This window comes from Nerophis lumbriciformis, linkage group LG18 (assembly GCF_033978685.3).
Source record: "Nerophis lumbriciformis linkage group LG18, RoL_Nlum_v2.1, whole genome shotgun sequence".
Taxonomy (NCBI): Eukaryota; Metazoa; Chordata; class Actinopteri; order Syngnathiformes; family Syngnathidae; genus Nerophis; species Nerophis lumbriciformis.
In genome coordinates this window covers 14,548,941-14,576,043 of record NC_084565.2, presented here as the reverse complement: position 1 = coordinate 14,576,043, position 27,103 = coordinate 14,548,941, and the positions used below count along the sequence as shown (strand labels likewise).

Here is a 27,103-nt window from a genome sequence, read left to right as displayed (position 1 = left end):
TGCGGCCCAAGGCAAATGTGGCAGGGGATCTCGGAGCTGCAGTGGTCCCCAGAGGCGTGATACGCAGGCCCACTTTGTGGACATGCCCTGGCATCACCCAACCACTGCCCCGCTGCCTTGTGGGTTAGTCTGGGAAGACAAAAGGCTAGGGGAGCACACCCTGAGAGAAAAGCAAGTGCTGGTAGGCACACTGTAGGCAGTCCTCTGACAGACCGGAGCTCCGGCAGCCTCCTGCAGCTGTGAGGAGGTGCCGGTCGTCCTGGGTTTCCCTTGCCACCGGATACAGCTCCCCACAGCGAAGAAGTGACGTTGGAAACCGTCGTCAATTTACCAAAGGATGTTGAAGCTTTACCTGTCCTGGCCCCTACTTCATCGTCCACAGGAACTGAGGCGTTGACAGTTAAAACCATGTAGAAGAATTGTTTCATGTTTACAAGTGGTTGGTCGTTCAGCTTGATGTTGCATTTTGTTGTTCCATCTAAGGTCAGGGTGACAGTTCTTTGCGTGCTGATCGTCCGAGAAAATGTTGGACATGCATGAGACAGACTGTCCAACATAACCTGTCGTGTCTTCTCCTTGTGCACAACCAGGGCTGCGTCATTGGTAAAGAGGAGATCCTTGCAATAGTTGTAGTGGTTTTGGTCTTAGCTCTCAGGCGTTTCAAGTTGAATAAAGACCCACCTGCTCTCCAGTGAAGAAAGAAATCACCGGGCAATTTGAGTGTTGGTGCCAGGACGCATCCTTGCTAGCTTGCTTTTTATTTCAAAACCTTCTGAGTGGAATCCGTCAAAAGGTACTTTTGCGTTCATCTCCTCGTGGAAAGACATCAAGAGTTTGAGTAGAGTAGGTGGACAGCCAACGTTTTGAAGCACCACGTACAAGCCTGACCTACGAAGTGTGTCAGATGCTTTCGTCAGGTCAAAAAAAGCTGCGTGAAGTGGCAAAAGTTTTGCTTGCAGCATTTTTTTTGCATCTGTCGGAGAGAAAAGATCCCATCCATAGTTGAGCGCTCTGACCTAAACCCGCTTTGGCTTTCTGTGAGGACTCGATCTGCCAGTTTCTGGAGAAGCCTTCAAGATGATCTGTGCAAATGCCTTCCCTGTTATGATCAGCAAAGATATGCCTTTATCATTGTTGCAGTCTCCCTTGTGCCTTTTGTTCTTGTAGAGTGGTATGATGTTGGAGTCTCTCATTTCGTGGGGTATTTCATCCTGACTACAGAATACAGTTTACAACTTGTAGAGAAATGGGGGAGCAGAATGTCCTTGTTCTCTTTCAGGACCTCTGCAGGTCTACTGTCATTGCCAGGAGATTTTCACTTAAATCGCTCATTGATGGCTTTTGAGAAATCATCTTTTGTGGGCATGGTGTCGACTTCTGTCATCGTAGGGAGTTAAGTTAAAGTTAAAGTCCCAACGATAGTCACGCACACACTATGTGTGGTGAAATTGTCCTCTTGAGATATTGATTCCACTGCGCTGCTGTCCACAGCTAGTTCTTATGAGTAGAGGTTTGAATAATTTAAACCTATCTGTTTGTCTGCTGATTTTTGTCTGTGATCAACTTTCCTGTCCGGGATTTGAGTGGTGATATATACCTGCAGAGGTCCTGCAGAGAACAAGGACATTCTGCTCCCCCATTTCTCTACAAGTTGTGAACTGCGGATGCTGGTCTCCATCCATTTTCTACCGCTTGTCCCTTTCGGGGTTGCGGGGGATGCTAGAGCCTATCTCAGCTGCATTCGGGCGGAAGGAGGGGTACACCCTGGACAAATTGCCACCTCATCGCAGGGCCAACACAGATAGACAGGCAACATTCACACACTAGGGACCATTTAGTGTTGCCATTCAACCTATCCCCAGGTGCATGTTTTTGGATTGAGCCGCTTTAAACAGGAGAAGCTCCTCTCTACATCTGCAGATTATAGCTCCAATCGTTGCCACTAATGACAATAGTTTGTACACTTGTGTGCATTATAAATGTATGTTTGTTGTTCAATAAAAAAATAAAATAAATAAAAAACATAAACATTTCCTGCCATTATGTGCAGCTTGCTACCGAGCTAGCTCGCTAGCTGGGACTGGCGCGAGGCTAGTGCAACGTGTGTCCGCCGGTGAGTGCTTTAAGACGAAGAAGGGACTCAGCAGCACCCGCTGCTCGGTAAGGACAGAAACTGCAGAGCAGGGGCGTGACTAGACCTAATACTGCACTGGGGCACACCTGGGGCACAAAGAGTTCATGAGAGCACGCAAAGTGCATGAGAAAAAAAACATATTTAGCACTTATTTATAATTTAAAAAAACATCAACATTGTGGACACTGCTTATGGCCTTTTCCCCAGTCAGATGTTTTCTGCTACTGTGGCAACTGCTTTCTCAGTCTCATCTCCGGGGGGGTGGTCTTTCCTGGCTGTCTGGCTCTTTCTGCACTTCCTCCGCTCTCTTTTTTTCTCCAGATTAAGCCAGCTCAATTTCTCCTACACTCTGCTTCTCCTGCCTGGTGCATCATACAAAAAATGTAATATGATTAACTGTAGCCTCAGATAATCTTTACAACTAACATTTATCAAATCTGCAAGTGGCGTAGTTTACACTAACTAACTATGTTGTTAACCAGGTCTGACCTTTCAGTGTTTACTCTGTGTCATCGCTCTCTGAGGCCCATCAACTTCCTACAAATATGTACGTAGTTCAAAGTCTTCACTATAAAAGTGGGTGACATTGTTGTCACCAGGAAGGATGAGGTCACCTACCTAGGTTCCAATCTAGAGGCTAATCTTTCCTGTGATAAAATGGCAACCAAGGTAATCAAAAAGGTCAACCAACGAACGAGATTTCTCTATAGAATCTCCTCTCTGGTCAACAAAAGCACCGTGAGGATTCTAGCGGGAACTCTCGTTCAACCCTTTTTCGATTACGCATGCACCTCCTGGTACCCTAGCACCTCCAAAACCCTCAAATCTAAACTCCAAACATCCCAGAACAAGCTAGTCAGATTACTTCTAGACCTCCAACCCAGATCACACCTCACTCCTACCCACTTCTCCAAAGTGGGCTGGCTCAGGGTGGAGGACAGAGTAAAACAACTTGCACTGAGCCTAGTCTATAAAATCCGCTACACCTCCCTGATACCGAAGTACATGTCAAACTACTTCCTTAACGTAAATGACCGCCATAACCACAACACCAGGGGAAGCTCCACTAACCACGTTAAACCCAGATTCCGATCGAACAAAGGTCTTAACTCATTCTCTTTCTATGCCACATCAATGTGGAATGCGCTCCCAACAGGTATAAAAGAAAGGGCATCTCTATCCTCCTTCAAAACCGCAATAAAAGTACACCTCCAGGCAACTTCAACCCTAAACTAACACCCTCCCCGGATTGTTAATAATCAAATGTAAACAATTAAATGTAGATACTTTTCTTATGCCTTCTGATCTCTCTCTCTCTCTCTATGTCTACTACTTGCTGTACATATCCTACCAAGTCAGACAAACACTGTTTCAATATCCATTTCTCTGTTCTCAATTGTTGATGACTGATGATAACAACCAAACCTAACCCCCCCCCCCCTCCTCCACACCCCCCCTCCACACCCCGAATTGTAAATATTGTAAATAATTCAATGTATACACCCTGATGATTATCTTGTGTGATGACTGTATTATGATGATTGTATATATGATAGTATATATCTGTATCATGAATCAATTTAAGTGGACCCCGAATTAAACAAGTTGAAAAACTTATTCGGGTGTTACCATTTAGTGGTCAATTGTACGGAATATGTACTTCACTGTGCAACATACTAATACAAATCTCAATCAATCAATCAGTCTCCTATCTGCATTTGTTATGGTCTTCAGTTTTCACATGGGATTATAATAGCGAAAGCTGCTCTGTTTACAAAGTTATCCCACTCTGACAAAAAGTCACCTGACCAAAAAGCATTCTGTAAGAAACTGACAGGTTTTTTGTTTTTCTAAAAAATATATATATATTTTTCCTCATATGGGAGGTTTTGTATTTTTGTCATCGATATTCAAAATCAAATGACTCAGAGGCAAAAAAAAGAAAAAAAAACATGATTGGGACATCATTCATTGATAGTAAACTCGTCAACTTCCATCTCTCCCTCACCTCTTCCAGCACTCTTTTGTTCCACTTTGTCAGCACAGATATGGAAATATATTTAAAAAAATCTAATTGGGACAACAAGACCCGATATTTTAGCCATCTTTCTGGTGACAAGTACAGAAATTTTACTATTTTTTTCTGGCAACAAAACCAGATGCTTTAGCTGTAGCCATTTTTCTAGTGACAAAACAAGATTATTTTAGTCAAAGACAAACCGATTAACAAGACAAGTCTACTGTGCTATTTTTCAGTGAAATAAACTTGAATGATTTAAAAATTTGGCTCACGACTTGATCATAGGGGGAAAAAATTCTTCCTGAAGATAGAGCATTTGAGAAGCACTGCACCATCCATCGGCTGTATCTATCAACTCACACAAGCTTACTCACAATCATCATTGATGCAGAGGTCCTGAGCAGAAGCAGCAGACTATAACCAACATTATGTTTCATGCTTACTGCAAATTCCCCCGACAGCTTGTACATCAAATTAATATGCTTGTCTTGATACAAGAAATAACGTTAGCTAACTTAGCATTAACTTAAGACAAAAGTTATGTTGCCCAGCTAGCTAGGACTTCACTTACATCTCTCATTCCTCGCTGCTTTATCCCTGCTGGGGGCGAATAACTTTCTGATATCCATCTAGGAGTTACAGTTCGAGTCAAATCAAAATCAAAATAATATAATTAACAAGCTGTTGTCGGCTACACTACCTACCTTACGCAGTGATTCTCGTCTCGTCTCGTCTCGTCTCGTCTCCTCTCTCTCTCTCTCTCTCTCTCTCTCTCTCTCTCTCTCTCTCTCTCTCTCTCTCTCTCTCTCTCTCTCTCTCTCTCTCTCTCTCTCTCTCTCTCTCTCTCTCTCTCTCTCTCTCTCTCTCTCTCTCTCTCTCTCTCTCTCTCTCTCTCTCTCTCCGTACACTTGAATAAATCAATTACCATACTAAGTAGTAGTGATGGGTTGATGAGGCGTCATGAAGCATTTCGACACATTGCAAAACTGTATTGATACTGTGTCGATACTGTGTCACTAAATACTGACATCTGCTGAACATTAAAAATCCCTACAGGCATAGGACCGACTCAACTGACACTGATTTTATGACCTAGTACAGTGATTTTCAACTACTGTGCCGCGGCACACTGCCGTGAGATACAGTCTGGTGTGCCGTGGGAGATTATCTAATGTCACCTATTTGGGGTAAAAAAGTATTTTTTGCAAACCAGTAATTATAGTCTGCAAATGATGTGTTGTTGTTGAGTGTCGGTGCTGTCTAGGGTTGAATTGTCCATCCTTGTTCTATTCTCTTTCACTATTTCAGAACACACACATTATACAAATATACATTATAAAATCAATAAGAAAACGGGAGCTCTAATTTGGGAGTCTGAATTAGGATCAGAAGTTCCTACATAAACATTGCGTACTCACGTCGCCATTTTGTATTGATTACTGCAGCTGTGCACTGGATTCATTCACAAATACAAACTACAACTCACAAACACTTTAGAGTTAGGCTCCACCATCAGAATGTGTACTTAAACTTATAAAGATCACATGGATATTATTCAGTGAGTTGATTCACCAAAACTAACCTGTTATACAGGAGGAAAAAGCACACAGGACGTTTCAATTGTTCACAGACTGGTCGCGCTCATCAGAATGACAAGACACTTCCGGTCTGCAGGTGATAGCATTCAATTGGGAAGAAACACCCTACTGCCCCCCTACTGACCAATGTGTAATGACAGCTCCAAAAACGAATTCAAACCACAAAATAAAATAAATAAATCAACACAAAAATGTGACACATTATGGGTGGGTCACATATGCATGTACAGTAGATGGCAGTATTGTCCTGTTTAAAAGTGTCACAACATTGCTGTTTACGGCAGACAAACTGCTTTACGGTAGACAAAGACTTGACTGCTGTTGTTGTGTGTTGTTACCGCGCAGGGAGGACGTTAATGAAACTGCCTAACAATAAACCCACATAAGAAACCAAGAACTCGCCCTCCATCATTCTACAGTTATAACGTGATTGGGCAGGCAGGCTGTTTACATTGTGGGAAAGCGGACGTGAGAACAGGCTGTCAACACGTCACTCAGGTCCGCATGGAGCTGGAGAGGGCGTGGCCTCCCGCTCCGCCTGAATTTCGGGAGATTTTCGGGAGAAAATTTGTCCCGGGAGGTTTTCGGGAGAGGCGCTGAATTTCGGGAGTCTCCCGGAAAATCCGGGAGGGTTGCCAAGTATGGGCTACAAAGTAAACAAAAACAGAATGCTGGACGACAGCAAAGACTTACTGTGGAGCAAAGACGGCGTCCGCAATGTACATCCGAACATGACATGACAATCAACAATGTCCACGCAAAGAAGGATAAAAACAACTGAAATATCCTTGATTGCTAAAACAAAGTAGATGCGGGAAATATCGCTCAAAGGAAGACATGAAACTGCTACAGGAAAATACAAAAAAAAACAGAAAAAGCCACCAAAATTGGAGCGCAAGACAAGAACTAAAACACTACACACAGGAAAACAGCAAAAAACTCCAAATAAGTCAGGGGGTGATGTGACAGGTGGTGACAGTACACCTACTTTGAGACAAGAGCTGTATTGATGCATGCTTGGTTATGGTTTAAAGTCATATCCAACAATTGCGACAATAACTTTTTTCTGTCAACTGAGTTTCGTTGTTTAATGATTTCTGCTGGTGGTGTGCCTTCGGATTTTGTCAACACAAAAAATGTGCCTTGGCTCAAAAAAGGTTGAAAATCTCTCTGACCTAGTATATACAATAATATAAACCAAGTCACTGTATTTCAGGGGTCACCAACCTTTTTGAAACCAAGAGCTACTTCTTGGGTACTGATTAATGGGAAGGGCTACCAGTTTGATACACACTTAAATAAATTGCCAGAAATAGCCAATTTGCTCAATTTACCTTTAACTCTATGTTATTATAAATAATTAATTATATTTATCTTTGTGGAAACACTGATCATCTCAATGATTTCTCACAATAAATATATATAGAAACAGATAAATATCAATATGCAACACTTTATTTTTATATTTTCTCTAAGTGTACATTTTTCAAATTGAACATTTTCAAATGATCACTTCTAAAACAGTCTTGTGAAATCACAATATCCCATTTTAACGAGCTAGCCACTAACATTTTTTAACAAATCATGAATTACTTTGCACCATATTTGTACAAATAATAACTCATGTAAAATACAAATGTCAACTCTCAAATTTGTAAATAAATCATGTCACACTTTGAACTGGACACCAAATCTGTTATCTGTTTCTTTGTCAGTTTAGTGAAGACCAAGTCTTTAAAATATTTTCTTGGATTTTCAAATTCTATTTGAGTTTTGTCTCTCTTAGAATTAAAAATGTCGAGCAAAGCGAGACCAGCTTGCTAGTAAATAAATACAATTTAAAAAATAGAGGCAGCTCACTGGTAAGTGCTGCTATTTGAGCTATTTTTAGAACAGGCCAGCGGGCTACTCATCTGGTCCTTACGGGCTACCTGGTGCCCGCGGGCACCGCGTTGGTGACCCCTGCTGTATTTTATTTAGGATTATTTCTAGAGATGTCCGATAATATCGGCCTGCCGATCTTATCGACCGATAAATGCATTAACATGTAATATCGGAAATTATCGGTATAGTTTTTTTTAATTATCGGTATCGTTTTTTTTTTTTTTTTTTTAATTAAATCAACATAAAAAACACAAGATACACTTACAATTAGTGCACCAACCCAAAAAATCTCCCTCCCCCATTTACACTCATTCACACTCATTCACACAAAAGGGTTGTTTCTTTGTAAGCACCCATTATTGTGCTGGTCCACTAATAGTACTAACCTTTAACAGTTAATTTTACAAATTTTCATTCATTACTAGTTTCTATGTGACTGTTTTTATATTGTTTTACTTTATTTTTATTCAAGAAAATGTTTTTAATTCATTTATCTTATTTTATTTTATGAATTTTTTTAAAAAGTACCTTATCTTCACCATACCTGGTTGTCCAAATTAGGCATAATAATGTGTTAATTCCACGACTGTATATATCGGTTGATATCGGTATCAGTTGATATCAGTATCGGTAATTAAAGAGTTGGACAATATCGGAATATCGGATATCGGCAAAAAGCCATTATCGGACATCCCTAATTATTTCATATCTTCATTAAAATAAAAATAGATTTTTATCTTTTTTAGATACAGTCAATAAATAATGTGAACATGTATCATAACATGGAAATCTAAGAGAACGTGTTGTGAATGAGGATACAAAAACAGACCAAAAAATAACTTATTACCCTCATTTTGCCAAAATCTTCATTAGCTTTGGACCAACAATCTTGGAGAAATTATGACTTTTGTGTGAATAATGTCAACTGTGGTGACTGCCTCCAATGTATTTGCAATCACTGATCTTCCTTTTTTCAAACATAATAAGTGAATAAGTGTACTTTTCTAGTTATTTCACCATATTTCTGCACAATACCTCAGATATGGTAACACGGGTGTGCAGTGGAAATATAAAGTGATTTTTGGTCCAGAACATATTATGCTTCATTGATTATTGACATATTTCTTGCCACTTTATGTTGTATATTTTTATATGAGATTTCCAGTTCATTTTTTCCATCTATTAGCCCAACCAAAATGTGGTTTATTTTACTCTTTCAATGTCCTTCTATTTATATTTGTGTTTGACTTTCCCTTCTGCTGTTACTGTATTGCATTATTTTAGTTGTACTGAGATTCAAATATAGTCTGTTTTTGTCAAACTATCTCTTAAAGGGGAACATTATCACAATTTCAGAAGGGTTAAAACCATTAAAAATCAGTTCCCAGTGGCTTATTTTATTTTTCGAAGTTTTTTTCAAAATTTTACCCATCACGCAATATCCCTAAAAAAAGCTTCAAAGTGCCTGATTTAAACCATCGTTATATACACCCGTCCATTTTCCTGTGACGTCTAACAGTGATGTCAATACAAACAAACATGGCGCATAGAACAGCAAGGTATAGCGACATTAGCTCGGATTCAGACTCGGATTTCAGCGGCTTAAGCGATTCAACAGATTACGCATGTATTGAAACGGATGGTTGTAGTGTGGAGGCATGTAGCGAAAACAAAATTGAAGAAGAAACTGAAGCTATTGAGCCATATCGGTTTGAACCGTATGCAAGCGAAACCGACGAAAACGACACGACAGTCAGCGACACGGGAGAAAGCGAGGACGAATTCGGCGATCGCCTTCTAACCAACGATTGGTATGTGTTTGTTTGGCATTAAAGGAAACTAACAACTATGAACTAGGTTTACAGCATTTGAAATACATTTGGCAACAGCATGCACTTTGAGAGTGCAGACAGCCCAGTTTTCATCAATTAATATATTCTGTAGACATACCCTCATCCGCTCTCTTTTCCTGGGGGTCTGGCGGCAGATTTCTTTGACTTTATCGTTGGAAATGCATCTGCTTTGAATGTCGCAGGATATCCACACATTCTTGCCATCTCTGTCGTAGCATAGCTTTCGTCGTTAAAGTGTGCGGAACAAACGTCCAATTTCTTGCCACTTTCGCATCTTTGGGCCACTGGTACAACTTGAATCCGTCCCTGTTCGTGTTGTTACACCCTCCGACAACACACCGACGAGGCATGATGTCTCCGAGGTACGGAAAACAGTCGAAAAAACGGAAAATAACGGAGCTGATTTGACTCGGTGTTTGTAATGTGTTTGAGAAAATGGCGGATTACTTCCCGATGTGACGTCCGTCCCTGTTCGTGTTGTTACACCCTCCGACAACACACCGACGAGGCATGATGTCTCCGAGGTACGGAAAACAGTCGAAAAAACGGAAAATAACGGAGCTGATTTGACTCGGTGTTTGTAATGTGTTTGAGAAAATGGCGGATTACTTCCCGATGTGACGTCACAACGTGACGTCACATCGGGAAGCAATTCCGAGAGCGAATAATAGAAAGGCGTTTAATTCGCCAAAATTCACCCATTTAGAGTTCGGAAATCGGTTAAAAAAATATGTGGTCTTTTTTCTGCAACATCAAGGTATATATTGACGCTTCCATAGGTCTGGTGATAATGTTCCCCTTTAAATGTATTAATTTCTTGTGTTATTATTGTATGATCTTCTGTGTGTTCTCTCCTGAACAAAACACAGACGTTGTGTCGAGTGTTTAGCTGCCACAAGACGCTGTAATCATTGTCTCTCCAGTGTTGATGGCGAACCTTCACTTTCATACTTGTCTTCTTTCCGAGTTGCGGGGAAAGCGATGTGAAAGATTTCCACAATTCTCGCGGGTGGAGCGGCCCCACGTTGCACAACAGGCCATTATACGCGTCCAAAAACTAACGAGGAAGCATCGCAAACATATAGCATGAGCTCAAAGTTGGTTGCACTCGTAGCGCTATGTATTCACGTGACTACCTTTTGACCAATCATTGAGCAGATCACCTGAAACCAAGTTGGCCAAACTCTCTTTATACACCACTTTGTCTCAAACAAATGGAAGTCTGGAGGTAAATGGAGAGGTTTCTGAAGCGCAAAAGATATGACTAAAGGGGCGAAGCTGCACTTTAATTGTATTATCAGTTTAGTTAAGAAAAATATTCATCGATAATTTAGTTTATTTCAGCGCAACATAATTGTATGTAAAATACAATTGATGAATTCCTTCTTCTGCAGTATATTTGGTTATTACTTATTTTGCTACTACGATAGGATAGGCTAGCACATTATTGTCATTGCACTTAAAAAGTACAACAAATGTACATTTTCAGCAAAGACTGGTTCAAGAGCAGACATTGTCCAGGGTAGACAGAACAGCAACACTGAAGGGTCACGGCTAGAGATGCGCCCCATAAAGGTGAAAAATGGTAGATATGAAGGGATAGTAGGAGAAAAAGGCTTGTCCCAAACTAAACTCCTGGGGGGACCAGACAAAAAACTCAACAGAAAAGCACATATACAAATTACGACTTACAACTCAAGTCTTGCAATAAGTGGTGAGAAGGCCCGAAGCTGCCAGCTACTAGGGGAGCTGCTCTGTTTTCCGGGGATGTGGGGTTGGGATACGTGTGTGTGGCGTGTACTTTTCGTGGATTTAACAAGGTTGTAAACTGTAAGTAGGTTAGGTATCCATCCATCCATTTTCTACCGCTTATTCCCTTTGGGGTCGCGGGGGGCGCTGGAGCCTATCTCAGCTACAATCGGGTGGAAGGCGGGGTACACCCTGGACAAGTCGCCACCTCATCGCAGGGCTAGGTTAGGTATCATTCTTGAATATGATTAACAGAGTAAAATTACTAATTCTGGGTTAATATTTGAGTGGGCCATGGGCCTCTGTCGTGGAAAAACATTACCAAGCCCTGCCCGAATGCAGCTGAGATAGGCTCCAGCACTCCCCGCGACCCCAAAAGGGACAAGCGGTAGAAAATGGATGAATGGATGGATGTTCTAAAATACGTTTTTTGACTGGTGATGACATCCAGCCCCCCACCTTATCAAAATCTCCCAAACCTGTCCCATTTGTTTGTGCTACGTTTGTGTTTGTTTGTGCTGTACAAACAAATGGCAGTGTTATTTTAATATTTACAAAGATAAGGGGACAACTTCACACAGCTAAATTTAAATTGATAAAGGTTAACAAACACAATTGGGGATAGAACACATTATGAAAATTTCTTTTGGCAGCTTGTTTAGTTCAGCAAATACCGCAGCTTAGAGTCTGAGCAGTCATTTGCTAAAATATATTTTATCTTTCTTTTGATGTGTAAATACAGCATGTTAGCCCCCAGAAATTTTTATGCAAGTTAAAACATGTCTCTCTGCTCCAGGTTTGGATGTTTTGTGCAATAACTGTATTGCAGTAAAAGTATGGAAGAACACTTACCGACTGAGATTTTGGACTTCTTGCCAGGAGAGTTTGGACTCCAGTTGGTGATGTGCCAGGGCTATAACCCTGAAACCCTGTCGGGTGTAAGTCTCCAACGTCTCTGTGAAACTCTGCGGGACTGTGGACACAAACATATATTTGGAGCTGGGTATATTAAGGTGTTTTATTGTTAATTTGGCTGATTGAAGATACTAATGGCATGGTAATTGACGCCCACTGTGTGATACCAAAGGACACACATCATAAGTTGTCTGTGGACACGTGTCTGACCTGTGTGTGGCTTGCAGAGGTTAACCACAGTCTCTGGGGCTCCTTTCAGGTAGATGTCAAAGTGTTTTTGTCCCAGTTGTCTGACCACCACACTCATCCTCTGCAGCGCTGAGGAGAAGGGGAGCTGACGCACAATGCCAAACTCCCCCCACTGAAAGTTGCATGTCAAAGATTTTAACAAGGATGCTTTTCCGTAAGATGCTAAAAGTGAAAAAGATACTGGTCACTTAATAAAAACACAAAGTTTAAGGATTACTTGCTGCGGGTGTCGGACTATTGTGGAAACGTGAGCATCGTAAATTACAGTCTGTTCTTTTCTTGGCTCCTCGAGAATCTGGACAAAACATAATGTGATAATAATGACTTCTTAAAAACATGAAGACGACTCATGTACAATGCAGCCTTTGCACATCTTTTCATGTAAACATTTAAATCTCCTCACCCAGCCAGTAGCACTGAATACTTTGAGGTCTATAGGGTCTCCACAGAGTTTGTCCTCTATGTTGATCAGTGAGTGGCAGGTAGCCATGCAGGTGACAAACGACGTCTTCATAAGACTCTCTGTAGCTACCTCAGTCTCTGGGGGGGAAAAACTGGAGGACGAAGAGGAGGGCACTCAGAGGTTATTTGCTGTGACTTAAAGGGACCGTTTGCAACATTTACACAGATGCCTAACCCCTAACCCCCTAATAGTGATTTGGATATTTAGCGTTAGCTATCATTGAATGTATATTCTATCATAACAGCAACACGACTGCAAGTTGATCATTGCTTCTCTTGGAATGTTTTTGTAAGTGTGCACGTGCTCCCTGTGCGTACATGTTGACAGGGCGAGTGACCACCATAAACACCATTTTTTTTTGGCACTGTAAAAAATGTTTACTACACAAACTAAGTAATTGTAAAAAATATAAACTGTTTTAACACAAATGTGTTCTGTTAATCCAATAATGGTAACATAAGCTAGCGAATGGTGCTCTTGTTTTAAGTGAAGTGAAGTGAAGTATATTTATATAGCGCTTTTCTCTAGTGACTCAAAGCGCTTTACATAGTGAAACCCAATATCTAAGTTACATTTAAAGCAGTGTGGGTGGCACTGGGAGTAGGTGGGTAAAGTGTCTTGCCCAAGGACACAACGGCAGTGACTAGGATGGCGGAGTCACTTGATTACTTTAGTAATCAAGTAATCTGTTTAGCTTCTCTGGACAATCGTAGGTTTTTCTTTATGAAGCCATTCTGTACTTGCATTCTTACTTATAGTTAGTTCCAAAAGTCACCACCCGGAGTAATCTTCAGTCCGAGATACGGATTTTAGACGTTATTACTTTTGGCATTGTTGGTCCTATTATGCAAAACCAACTTTTCTTACCTATTTATACGCATAAGTCCCAAAAATTAGTAAATACAACCATGAAGTCATGATGTTGATGTTTATAAAACAATCTTGCCTACCTTCGTACTTGCTCCAAACGAGCCGTTTGGAATTGAGTAGCTGAGGACATATCTGTCGATAGTTACTAGTCAGCTTTACCTGAAGAGCTTTGCGCTAGTCCGCCATTGTAGACCCAAGTTCTAGTCACAAAGGGCCTGATTTACTAAGATCCATATAACATAATAATATAACATTATACTGTTTTGCTTAGAAAAATGTAACTGTGAGCAAGTTGCAAACAGCCTCCTTCACAATTGCCTGCATCCAATTGATATAACAAATGTTAAAGTTTTTTGTTGTTGTCAGTTTTTTTTAGTTAAATGCATTGAAACACATTTTCCTGAAATGCGTTTTGTGTTATCAGGGATTAAGATAGTTATGTTTCATCAATAATACTACATATAAGTCCTGTCAAAATGTATGTATTAAATGTGATTATTCTTAAAAAAAATGGCATTAATCATGAACAAACTAAGATTAACCATACAATTGATTTTGATTGTACAAGCTCTTTTACCTTAACTGCTATACGGTCAGTAATCAGATCTATGCATATGACAGTACAACAATGTGTGAAGAGACTCCAACTAATGTGCTCGCTGGCAAATTTCACTCCAAAATACAGCCTGAAAGAACTTCAGATAAAACTGTTACCAGGTTTTGAGCAAATAAATGACATTTAGTCAAGTAAAGCTTTTAAAAATGAGTATGGATGACATTTTGAAAATAAAATTGCTTTTGTGTACAGATACCGTGGTCTATTCTGAAACAAATTTTAATTACGCAAGCAGGTAATATCACTAACATTGCACTAGCACTAACATTTTACAAGAAAAAATGGCGACAGCGCTACTTGTACTAATTATAAGGCTGCTAATTTATCAATAAGAGGACATGCGAGCAATATGCTGAAACATTTTAACACACAGCATGCAACAATTATAAATGAAAGTCACCTTTTTGAACCACTTCTATGTCATCTCAGTAGCAGTAAGGCTAGCGCGTTACAGTTACTAACTAAAGCCTCCTATCTTGTTAGCGCTATTATTTGTTAAATTGAAACGAATGCCTTCTCATTAAGATGAGCATGACAAAAAACTGATTGTGACTGGCTCAGAAGCGAGCAGTACTCTCTGCAGTTCACGTCTGCCGCTAGGCCAATGTCAGCGAGCAGCGACTAAGTTTGTGGTTAAAAGCTTGCATATATTTTCTACAGTGACACTCCTCATTTTCGGTAGGTGAATGTTTAATTGTAATCAGAAAAATGTTGCATGTTTTCCCCCCACCAGATGTTCTCTCAGTCGTTATGTTATACAGGTGAAACTCAAAAATATTATGTATTGTGTACAAGTCCATTCATGTCAGCAATGAACTTCAAATGTGAAACTATTCTGTGATATTAACTAACTACATGCAAATTAAGGTATGTCAAGCCTTTATTATCATTTTGATGATCTTGGATTACACTTTTTGAAACCCCACATTTTCTGAGATTTTCAAATGAAGGTTAGTCATCAAAATGACAACAAATAAAGGCTTGATATATCTGACTTTGCATGCAATAAATTAATATCAATTGTTACTAAATGTTACATTATTGTGTCATTTGCATATGATTTATTTTGTTAAATTTTACAGAATAATACCTTTTTTCTTCTAACTGTAGGCTTTGTAAGGTCGTGTTACCTCTAAACTAAACAAATTTGAGGCTAATCCACCAGTTTTTTCTTTTTCTTTCCAAATAAGAATTGATAAGAGAACCGTTAAGGAACCGAATCGTTAAGACGAATCGAAAGTGGAATCGGAACCGGAAAAATCATATTAATTCCCATCCCTACCAATCGGAGCCGCTTTACTCATCTTTGTGCTGAAGTATATATTAACCTGATCACTGACCTTTCAGGGATCGATCCACGGTTATGGTAAAAGAGTATGTTCACTCTAAATACATGTATTTATCTGCGATTATAAATGATTATCATGATAATATCTCATGAATAATCACATGAGTTAAAGCGTTAACTTAGATAGCCCTAGTTTGATATGTTTTTGGTTCCAAATAAAAGTCATTTGGAGCCTGCACCTTTAAATAAGAAAACTAATGATGTCTCCTTAAAAGCTTTAAAAACAGTCTTAGACCATGAAGGAGGTACAAAGAAGAAAAAAAACCCACTACAGCTCAGCATTCAACACCATCATCCCGCAGCACTTGGTGAGCAAACTGGCCCCCCTTGGATTCAGTACCCCCCTATGTAATTGGCTGCTTGACTTCCTCACAGACAGACCCCAGTCTGTGAGAGTGGGCAACAACACCTCCAGTTCCATCTGCCTGAGCACCGGCTCCCCCCAGGGCTGCGTCCTGAGTCCGCTGCTGTTCACGTTGATGACCCATGACTGCTGCACCAGGTCCACTACTAACCACATTGTGAAGTATGCGGACGACACGACAGTAGTGGGCCTCATCCGTGACAACAATGACACGGACTACAGGGAGGAGGTGAAACATCTGGTTGACTGGTGCAGAACCAACAACCTAGTCCTGAATGTCAACAAGACCAAGGAGATCATCGTTGACTTCAGGAAGCACCAGTACAGCCACGCTCCACTCTACATCAACGGCACAGCAGTGGAGATAGTAAGCATCACCAAGTTCCTGGGGGTGCAGATAACTGACAATATAACCTGGTCCCTACACACCGGAGCTCTTGTAAAAAGAGCTCAGCAGCGAATGCACTTTTTGCGTCGGATGAAAAGAGCACAGCTCCCTCCCCCCATTCTCATCACATTTTACAGAGGCACTATACACTCTTAGAAATAAGAGTTCCAAAAGGGTTCTTCTACAAGGGCTGAGGTTCTAACTGGAACCATTTGCTTCTGAAAAACCCTTTCCCGAAGAAAGGGTTTTTCAAGGGTTCTTGGTAACGCTACTGGTTCCAGTAAGAACCATTTTGATCCAGAGAACCCTTTAAAAACCCTTTTCTGAATAATTGGTTTTAAAAGGGTTCTCACTAACACTAAGGGTTCCAGTAAGAACTATTTTGATCCAGAGAACCGTTTTTGGAAGAAAGAGTTCTTCAGGGATTGTTGAAAGCATGGATAAGATCCTGTGTCACCAGGGACATACTTCCTGATAACATTTGCCAATAATGGTGCAAAATACATTTCCTTGTGACTACTGATACAAATACTTTTCATATACAATTTTTTTGTTTATTTTAAAGCAAACTCTTCTTCCCCAGATCCTGTTGATCAAACTGTAACATAATTGCCCATCTTGGGATTTGAACACCTGCCACCCAGTCTAAAGTCACTGGCAATAGTGACTGAGCTAACCAGCTGGCTGCCTTCAGTCATCAGGTCCACCATACTAGTCTATTACCTTACACCTTATGATCAGACATACAAATAATGGCAGTCCTATAACTGAAATGTTCTGTTACCAATTTATTTCCACAACCATTAATTATAAGAAAGCAAGATCTTCATCAGCAAATCTTGTTGACTCAGGCAAAGATTAGCTGTGACTGGGAGGACCATTTTTGAAATCTGCCTTGACAACTGCTGTCTGGCTAGTGATTTGAGAAATAGCTCAGTGATTTAGGAGCTGGTTCTTGGTGCCAAATAACCTGGGTTCAAGCCCTGACAAAGGTGGTGATGACAGCTAATGAAAATGCCAGGTGGTCTTTGTGAAGCAAACATATACATTTTAGAGTCATGACAGATTAAACATCAGTTATTAACTTATGGAGCAAATCGAATCAATTAAAAAATCAAATTACCAATATCTCCATTCTGTCTAGATGCAATATGTGTATTTTCAGACTTTTGTCTTGATAACTGATATATTTACAGTGGTTTCAAATATGCATGCACAACAGTGAATGGCTTAATCAATTTGTGAAGCCACTGTTGAATTGTCACTTGCCAATTAGGTCAGCGTGATAGACCACAGTCTTTGGTTCTATTGTTGTGGATTTGAGCCTCAACTGGTGCAAAAGGAACATTATAATGTCAACTGTCTTGCCTTCCTGTTCTCCTGTTTGTTGCTCAGAATTGCCTTAATTTGCCAAAAATCGCCCGGACCCGACCCATCGCTGCGCAGCAGTTATATTTGTGTTTATTTAATTTAGTTACACTATTCCCTTCTTCAGGAGGAAATGACACACAGCAAATAACTAGCAAGGTGGTCCCTGCAGCAAGGATATAACCCCTCTTTCTGGGGCATCTAAGTGAGCTATACGACTCACTTTACAAAGGCTTTTGAAAGTTTGTTACAAGTCAGGTGATCTAGGGATACAGTTTGAAGTTGTGAGTTCAAGGCCTGGTTGATGCAGAGTGACCATGTTAATGCATACTGAGGTGATGTGTGGATTAGTGACAGACAATTTAAAAAATATTAAACACTTATTTTACAGACAATTTTACTCATGTATTTGTCTCCTCCTCATACTTTTCCATGATCGGCCTCATCCCATGGCTGCTGTACCCTGCTGACTGGCTTAGTCGAGTTGTGAAGCTGCATATAAGTTCATTGATAGACAACGGTCTTTGATGTCAGAGGCCAAGCCTTAACTGATGCAAAAATCACACTGTAATGCTGACTTTTAGGCTACTACATCAGGGTTTGTTGATGCTGGGAATTGAACCCTGATCTCCCAGGGGAAAGTGCAAGGTTTGGTGTGTTGGGCCAGGGAGCTGGCATGATGGCGGCTGTCATATGTGAGTTAAGAGCTGGTTGCCCCATGGATTGCACCACATGGTCTGGTCTTCCCTGCCTACAAACCAGGTGTGACATACCAATAGTGATTACTGTGAACAGAACAGAACAAAGAAGAACAGGAGAGAGAACAGAAGAAACTTCTGAGAATCAAGGTGAGCTAAATATAATATCTTATTTCAGCATGCTTGACCCTAGCTGAGGACTTTTATGGTAAAAGGTGGGATAAGCATTTGTTTCTTGTTGTTTTGTTCGTTTGCTTATTTGTTTGTTTTCTTGTAGAAAACAAACAAACAAATTGTATTGTGGTCAAACAATACAATACCTGACAAAGCTCTGCTGAGAGCTGCCATAACAAAATAGGTTACAATATATCTGTACAATTAATCTTAAATCATTCTAAAAAGGTTATCGTAGTTGTTATTTTAATGAAGTATTATAGTATAAATTGTCAATGTTAGAAGGAGCTTTAACGTTGTCGGTAGCGGCGTTGCGGTCGCCATCTAGCTCGTCTTTGGAGGGATGGATGGGCTGGTGTGCACCATGGATCTAATACATCCATGTTGAGCACACACTAATGTGCGGGTAGGAGGAGCAGGGAGACTGGGCTTGAGCTTGGTCTCCAACATAGTGGTAGCAGAAAGATAACACAAGACGAAGGTTACAGAGAGGATGATTCTTCCATATTATATAACTTTTTAAAAAACATGTACACCTCATCTTAATGGTTACCTCTTACTATATTGCTTGTCATTTTTCTTGAATGCATATAGGCTCAGGAGAGTGAAGAATGTAGAGAGGATGAAAGGAGCATTGAAGCTCATATCAATCATCTACAGAGATGCTTAAGGTACACCCAGATCTGAACTCTTTAAAGGAGAGAATGAGACGAACCTATGCATACCGAAATACCTTCATGACAACTGCCAAGGCAGAGGAAATCATCGAAAAGTTTCCCGCACTGAAGCTTCCTAAAATAGTTGGTATCTTCAAGCATTGAATTGACCATATTTAATAGTATGTGTATTATTTCATTTATGATCATCAAGTATTTTGAGATGACACTTTTTATCCCTCCTTACAGCTTCTGTGGGAGATGAAGGAGCAATTCCTTGTAGAAGCTGATCGCAGAATGGTCACAGAGCTGGTTCGAATGGCAACGAAGATGGTTCAAAGAGCATCTATGTGTGACTTAAAGGACTGCTGCCAGAGGGCAATCAATGCCTGCCTGGATGATTCAGTAAGACGAGGTATCTAGGCCTATATGTGTATCTATAGGAGCCACAATCTGTATTTCTGAAAACAAAAAATATTACAGAATAATTTTATTTCCTCAGGACTCATTAGGGATGCAGCAATTCTACTGTTGCCTTCCATTTTCAGAGAGGACTCATCCTTGCTATACACTCTACTGGAGGTAACTGCATTTAAGGTCAAGATTTAGGAATTGGCATTATCCATATTATGGCAACATTGAGTCATTTTGCTGTTTTCACAGCAGGTTTTATTTACTGACATGTATCTGTTTTTATTGCATAGGAGCCAAGCGTGCCTACTCCAGCAATCATGCTCCATAACACACACGAGGGGAACCCTTTGCAGGCACAAAGGATAACCCTATACCTGGATGGTATACAGGTTTTGACTGAGGACAGCAGCATGGACAAATCATATGCTATGAGTGCATTAATGTCACTCTATTTTGTTTTTGCTGTCCAGTACCCAAAGGAACTGAGAAAAACTCTTATTTTCATTGAAAGATTTGTGTTGGGGATCAAGGACCACAGTGTTGTACCCATTTCAGTGAAGAGACTATACAACTGTGTCGGAAGTGGGGAGTAGTGAGTAGATGTGTTGCAGCATGGGATTTCATGCTTTATGTTCTTGTTAATGGTCAAATTCCTGCTGCTGCTCTTTGTTTGTACATATTGATAAAAAAATATCCCTTATTTAATACATATTTTGGACCAATACATCTTGTTTGATTTTGGCATAGTGACGTCTCTAGATTTCCATTATTGTTACAATATGTAACATTTTGAGTACTTATTACATAACACTGAAAAGTATTTCAACATTATTTAAATCAATGTGAAAACTTTGTGGGATTCCCTCACTTTCTCATGATTCTGTTCCACTGTCACAATTAGTACATACAGTATGTACACTGATTCTTTTCATTGGACCATGCATTATTTTATTGTTTGTAGATAGCTTACAATAAGGCGCAGTAAATTCAGCAAGTGCACCTTAAATTGATTGAACTAAAACTATTTTGTGTCTCTTTCTGCAATGTCACCATTGCTGGAGATTTATTTACACAAATTCACCTACTGAGGACAGCATGATGTGTCTGGCCTGTCATGTTGCTGATTCCACTGGACCTATGCTGACTTTTGACCTGTTCTCCCTTGGGACCTACACAGCCTCTCCTGTTTTGTTGGACTATCTTTAAATAAATGTTTTTCTCATTAAAATGTTTTGAATGTTTGTTCAATGTCAACATGATAAATGACCACAATATAATATGAACTAAACTGATCTGTAGAATACAACATGGTTCTTTATAGAACCCTCAGAAGACAAGACGGTTATCGGAGAAAACCTTTGAAAAGGGATGTTTTTAGAACCCCCTGTGTCAGGTCTAGATGAAACCCTTGAAATACGAAAGGGTTCTTAGTGGCACTCCCTGTGTGGGTTCTAGATGAAACCCTTGAAATAGAAAAGGGTTCTTAGTGGAACTCCCTGTGTGGGTTCTAGATGAAACCCTTGACAAACGAAAGGGTTCTTAGTGGAACTCCCTGTGTGGGTTCTAGATGAAACCCTTGAAATACGAAAGGGTTCTTAGTGGCACTCCCTGCGTGGGTTCTAGATGAAACCCTTGAAACATGAAAGGGTTCTTCGTGGAACTCCCTGCATGGGTTCTAGATGAAACCCTTGACAAACGAAAGGGTTCTTAGTGGAACTCCCTGTGTGGGTTCTAGATGAAACCCTTGAAATACGAAAGGGTTCTTAGTGGCACTCCCTGTGTGGGTTCTAGATGAAACCCTTGAAATACAAAAGGGTTCTTAGTGGAACTCCCTGTGTGGGTTCTAGATGAAACCCTTGAAACATGAAAGGGTTCTTTGTGGAACTCCCTGCGTGGGTTCTTTGTAGAACCTCTCATGGGGGGTTCTGGGTGGAACCTTACACACACAGTTCTAGGTATAACCCTTCATGTTGGGTTCTAGGTAGAACCCTCCAAAAGGGTTCCAGGTGGAACCTTTATAAAAAGGTTCTACCTGGAGCCAAAAAGGGTTCTCCTATGAGGACGAGCCGAAGAACCTTATATGGTTCTACTTAGCACTTTTATTTCTAAGAGTGTAGAGAGCCTGCTGACCAACTGCATCTCTGTCTGGACTGGAGCCTGCAATGCCTTAGACTGGAAGTCTCTCCAGAGAGTGGTGAGGACGGCAGAAAAGATCATCAGGACTCCTCTTCCTCCTATCCAGGAGATCGCAAAAAGCCGCTGCCTGACCAGGGCTCAGAAAATCTGCAAAGACTCCTCTCACCCCCACCAAGGACTGTTTTCACTGCTGGACTCTAGAAAGAGGTTCCGCAGCCTCCGAAGCAGAAACTCCAGGTTCTGTAACAGCTTCTTCCCTCAAGCCGTAAGACTCTTGAACGCATCATAATTAAATTATCCCCTCAACTCCCCCCAAAATGGATTAACTCGCTGGAATATAAAAGACAATATAACATACATTCATAAACGTGGACACATGTGAAAAAAGTGCAATATGTTTATCTGTACAGTAATCTATTTATTTATTTATATATATTTATATATATTTATTTATTTTATATATATATTTATATATATTTATTTATTTATATATCAATCAATCAATCAATGTTTATTTATATAGCCCTAAATCACATATGCACCTTATTGCTTTTTTATCCTGCACTACCATGAGCTTATGTAACGAAATGTCGTTCTTATCTGTGCTGCAAAGTTGAAATTTGAATGACAATAGAAAGGAAGTCTAAGTCTAAGTCTAAGTCTAAGTCTAAGTCTAAGTGTGTTGGGAGGATACAATGATTGTGTACATCATCATGTCTTCTTTAAGTACTAGAGAACAATATTCTTTCTGCAGACTACAGACAAATAGTTTTTTGAGAGTTAGAGATTAATCTTAGTTTTAGGTGTCACTTCAACATTCCTCAGAGTGGTCGCTGCTTCCTGGTGTGATCTGTAAAATCACCAGGCTGTGTTTTGGCCTCAGATATCTGTTATTATATAAAAACTTTTTTTTAAAACAATATTTGATTAATAATGTTGGAAGGATATTTCTACATTGGGGACATAATTTGAGGCTTGTTGGGAAGCGAGGCTGTCAGACGTGCCATCGCGCGCCTATTGCCGGCTGAAATCCTGTTGCTGTTCCCCGCGGTACAGATCGCCCAAAATTGCACACAGTGTACCTTGTCCCAGAAGTGTAGCTCCCCTTTTGCAAAGGTAATGATCCTTCAGCAGGTTCACATATGGAAACTTTGTTACGGGTTTTACTTCCTCCATTTAGTCAAGTTTCATATCTGCTCAGCACTGCTCCAGAGCCAAAGACCTTACTAACTGTGCTGTCGCCTTTTTTGAGGTGGAAAAATGTGCGGATTAGATCTTTGTTTTGTTTACTTCAGTGAAAGACTGTATTTCTTTCATAAGTACATTTAATTAAATTTGGAATATCCATGTGACCTTACTGAACCTGAGTGACTCGTCAGTATACACTAGTACATATCATCATCTGTTTATTTTTTTTTAAGTAACAGGCCATAGATTCAAGTGATTGTCGACGATGGTCAAAATCTCACGAATCAGATCAGACTATGGAAATCTTTAGTCAAGACAGCCTTGGACTGAAGACTAATCATATTCAAAACAGCAATTGGTCAAGTTAACCAGCCATACTTTTCGTAAAGCAATACATCCTATGAGGAAACCACCAAATGACATCAAACCCAAACTTACATGCCAACTTCAGCTCTCTGAATACCCCACAGGTGCAAACTGTCTTCGGTGAGAGTGCCAGTCTAAAGTCAAAATGCACACAGTTGACAAGAAAATGAATGTTATGAATGAATGTAGTGAAACGGACTATGCCCACCTTGTCAAAGCAGACCAGGTCCAGCAGACCAGAAATGTTAATTCTCTGTGGACTGATGCAAAAGATGCCAGTTTGCTTCATGCGCCGCTGAGCGTTCACAAGCCCAACGGTCAGAGTCACAGGTAACATTGGAGGAATACAGACTGCTATGAGATTCAAAGAATCAGTGATTATGATCCCAACAGAAACCTAGATGGGATGGGGAAAGGACCAAGAAACCAGTGAAAAAAATGTAATTTGAAAGTCACGACCACTCCGCTGATCACAGACAAGAACAAGATAGACAGAAAAACAAAAGTTGGGCACACACTATAAGATTATCATTCTGAGGAGTTTGGATGAGATGACAATCGACTGAAGTTCTGACAACCCTAAAATTCATCGTCTTGTCATCTGGCTGGTTGGGAGCAACAAATGGCATGTCGGTTCTTCAAGACTTCAGGCCTGATTAAAAAGTGAGTCTGATCAAGTTTGAAACATAATTCCAAGATTGTATGCCAATCTTTAGGAAAATAGTACGTAGGGTGACCCAAAATAGGCTGAACCCAAAAATCTGTGAATAAATCTGTTGATTGAAATTGTTCTTCTCTTCTTTTTCAGGGTATAAAGTCAACTTTCCGCATGACATTTTGGAACAATAGTCTTCCCTAACATGTCTTGGACAACCACGGAAAATACATTTTGCATGGAAACCTATATCTTCAACAAACCATGAACTGTAGGACAAGCACATTTTCAGAAGAAGTTTCGGTGTCGTCAGGCTCTATCAAATGGCACAAGTAGGTTCAGAAGTCGAGAGAGTTATGCGACTCTGCAAAATCTTTAAGGATTTAACAAAATGTGTATGGGTTCTGTTTTTTGGGGCGTCAACCTGTATAAGGACTATCAGGCTCATGGACATTGCATATTTAAGTGGTATTTTGTCCCATAACATACCGTACAGAAGAGCTGGATCTAGTGAGGCACATATGTGTTTAATGTGTGCTCCTTATGTAAAGTTTCCATTGCAAATTGTACTGTACGTATGACAACTGTTACCTGGTTTATGACATCAATAGTGACGACGTAGATGAAGTCAATCACCGCCACCACCGCCATAACCATTGTGAAATGCTTAGCGTCGCGATGCAGTTTGAAGTCGGTGGGTTTAGGGTGGAGGATGCCACGCACAAGCTGGCCCTTTACGGTATTAAAACCTGTGGGATCATGGAAGGTTTAATAAAAAGCTTATTTCAAGGACTTCAATTGGTGGTAAAACTGTTTCACACCACCTGTCAGCATCAAGCTCAATCCTCACCTGTTCTGACCACAACCGCCTTCACCTGTGTATCAGCACGACTCTGGATAACATGTGTGCCACAGAAGAGGGTGTGTTGCTTGTGTTCCTCTGTATAATAGATACTTTCTGAACTTGGCACACTGGTCTTAGTAACTGGAACACTCTCCCCTGAAGATCCAAACACAGCAATAACGTGGGAGAACTGCAGTTAATAACAGTTCAAGTCACACAATCTAATTTTTGACGGTTGGTATTATGGGACACTCGTTAAAATATTTGTCGATATTTCAACTATTGTTACAGTATCAGAATAATGTTTACTTTGGCTCATTCAAATACAATACAGGTACAATTGTACCTTGGGTGAATGTTGTACTTTAGGTTGTGAGCAATAACTCAGGTTATGAGCCTCCCTTCCACAAGTTGGCGATTGCCACAGTGAATCTCATAACATTGCTTACTAACTAGCACCAGCGTATAGCTAAAGATCAACATAACTTTGTTTTTCTAACCTTGGCAAAGAAGAAAAGTGAGCGTGGAGGACAGTGCTGAGAAACAGGAAGTGAATGATATTCAATGAATTAATTTAAAGAAGAAACATGACCGACTGTGTAGTCGATCTGGCAAGGCAGCTGTATAGCGCTGCTCGTCAGAACCATACTAATGCAGAGAGAGTCGATTAAAAGTTTGTTAACACAATACCTAAAGGGCAAACATTATATTAAGGTGTGTTTGACAAAGAAGCAGCTGGATGAAGATAACGTCCACTCTCCATTATTAGAACATTACTTCATAAAACTAGTGAAGTTGTGAGTAGTAGCTACATTCTATTATATTTTTTTCATACAATATTTTGATGTAAAATGTTGTTTTTATTTTAAAAGTAATATGTGGGCTTTGTACCGAGGATGTCGTTGTGGCTTGTGCAGCCCTTTGAGACACTTGTGATTTAGGGCTATATAAATAAAGATTGATTGATTGATTGATTGAAAAGGTATCTTGAATTAAATGTATTTAAAGTCATTTCAATGGGCATTTAAACTTTTTTAAGGTACATGCTAAATTACAGAACAAATTAAACTTGTATCCAGCAGTAGCACTCTTTAGAGTCAAAGTGACTTTCTTCTGCTATAAAATCAGAAGTACTGCATATGCATCTACATTAATGTATGTACAGTATGTACCAGTGTTTCTTCACCATAGACTTTGTATAGATTGCAGCGGCGCACAGTTGTAATACACTTTTCCACCACTTGTGGCAGTAATACAAATCTTAAACAAACAGAAGACTGAAGCTAAATTATTAGAAAAGTTTCTTAAGCGCAACAAATATGACTAAAATGGTGAAGCTATGTTTTCATTTGCTCTTTAATTTTATTGACAGTTTAGTTAAGAAACAAAATATTATTAACTTAGTTTGTTTATTTTAGCACAAGATAATCGTATGTACATTTATTTTTCATCAGCTATTGGTCAGTTCCTTCTAATGCAGTATATTCCGTTAGTACCTTTTTTCTAATCAGCCTGACTTTGACCAAAGTTCATGTGGTAAACTAAAATTAATTAATACTCTTTGTGATTAACACATCATTTCATATAATTTGACAAGGTTGTTAACTGTAGATAGCTTAGAAATAATCATTGAACACCATTAAAATCAAGACTAAGATGACTAATTCAGTGTTATTATTTAAGTGGGACCCCAGGCCCCTCTGTAGTGGAAACGTTGGGCCCCAAGGTCAAAAAGGTTAAGAACCCCTGGTGCATACTGAAGTGAATTAATTAACTCATATTCTGTTTTGCATATAGTGAATGTTTATATTCATCTTGGAGAAAGCAAACCACCAGTTTATAGTAGGTATTTTAGTTTGGGCACATAATAACATAGGGCCCTTTAGCATTGACATTTGCATGTGGATTGGATTAGTTCTCGCGGAAGAAAAGGCAATAAACTTGGACCTTGGTATGCAAAGGTGATGGCCCTATCTGTGAAATGAGACTACATGTTTAGCTTAATGCCAACATTTAAGTTACAATCTGCATCTGTTGCTTTTGCAAGCACTTACACACAAACATCCCATTTATGGTCAGGATGTGCTGTGCTGACTTAGCACAAACAGAGACAGGAGGGAAAAATATATAAAGTGATGGTTTGGTTAGGAGTG

The 27,103-nt window shown here is 39.9% G+C and overlaps 1 protein-coding gene and 1 long non-coding RNA gene across 3 annotated transcripts in view; one reads left to right on the top strand and one right to left on the bottom strand.

Moving 5' to 3' along the window:
* LOC133617632 (polyamine-transporting ATPase 13A3-like) overlaps positions 1-27,103 on the bottom strand; it is a 124,038-nt gene that overhangs the window by 59,012 nt on the left and 37,923 nt on the right. Inside the window, exons 11-18 of the mRNA XM_061977721.2 lie at positions 24,957-25,106; positions 24,698-24,855; positions 23,660-23,848; positions 23,524-23,585; positions 12,806-12,956; positions 12,620-12,697; positions 12,364-12,514; positions 12,091-12,211 (exon numbers count right to left, since the gene is read on the bottom strand). Of these exons, the coding sequence (XP_061833705.2) occupies positions 12,091-12,211; positions 12,364-12,514; positions 12,620-12,697; positions 12,806-12,956; positions 23,524-23,585; positions 23,660-23,848; positions 24,698-24,855; positions 24,957-25,106 (1,060 nt within the window). The remainder of the gene's footprint in view (positions 1-12,090; positions 12,212-12,363; positions 12,515-12,619; positions 12,698-12,805; positions 12,957-23,523; positions 23,586-23,659; positions 23,849-24,697; positions 24,856-24,956; positions 25,107-27,103) is intronic.
* LOC133617631 (uncharacterized) lies at positions 17,984-20,488 on the top strand. 2 transcript variants are annotated; one of them, XR_012050942.1, is made up of 4 exons: positions 17,984-19,491; positions 19,597-19,762; positions 19,850-19,929; positions 20,052-20,488. It is a non-coding gene; the product is annotated as an uncharacterized lncRNA (long non-coding RNA). The 2 variants fall into 2 exon arrangements; XR_012050941.1 differs by having other exon boundaries at positions 17,984-19,762.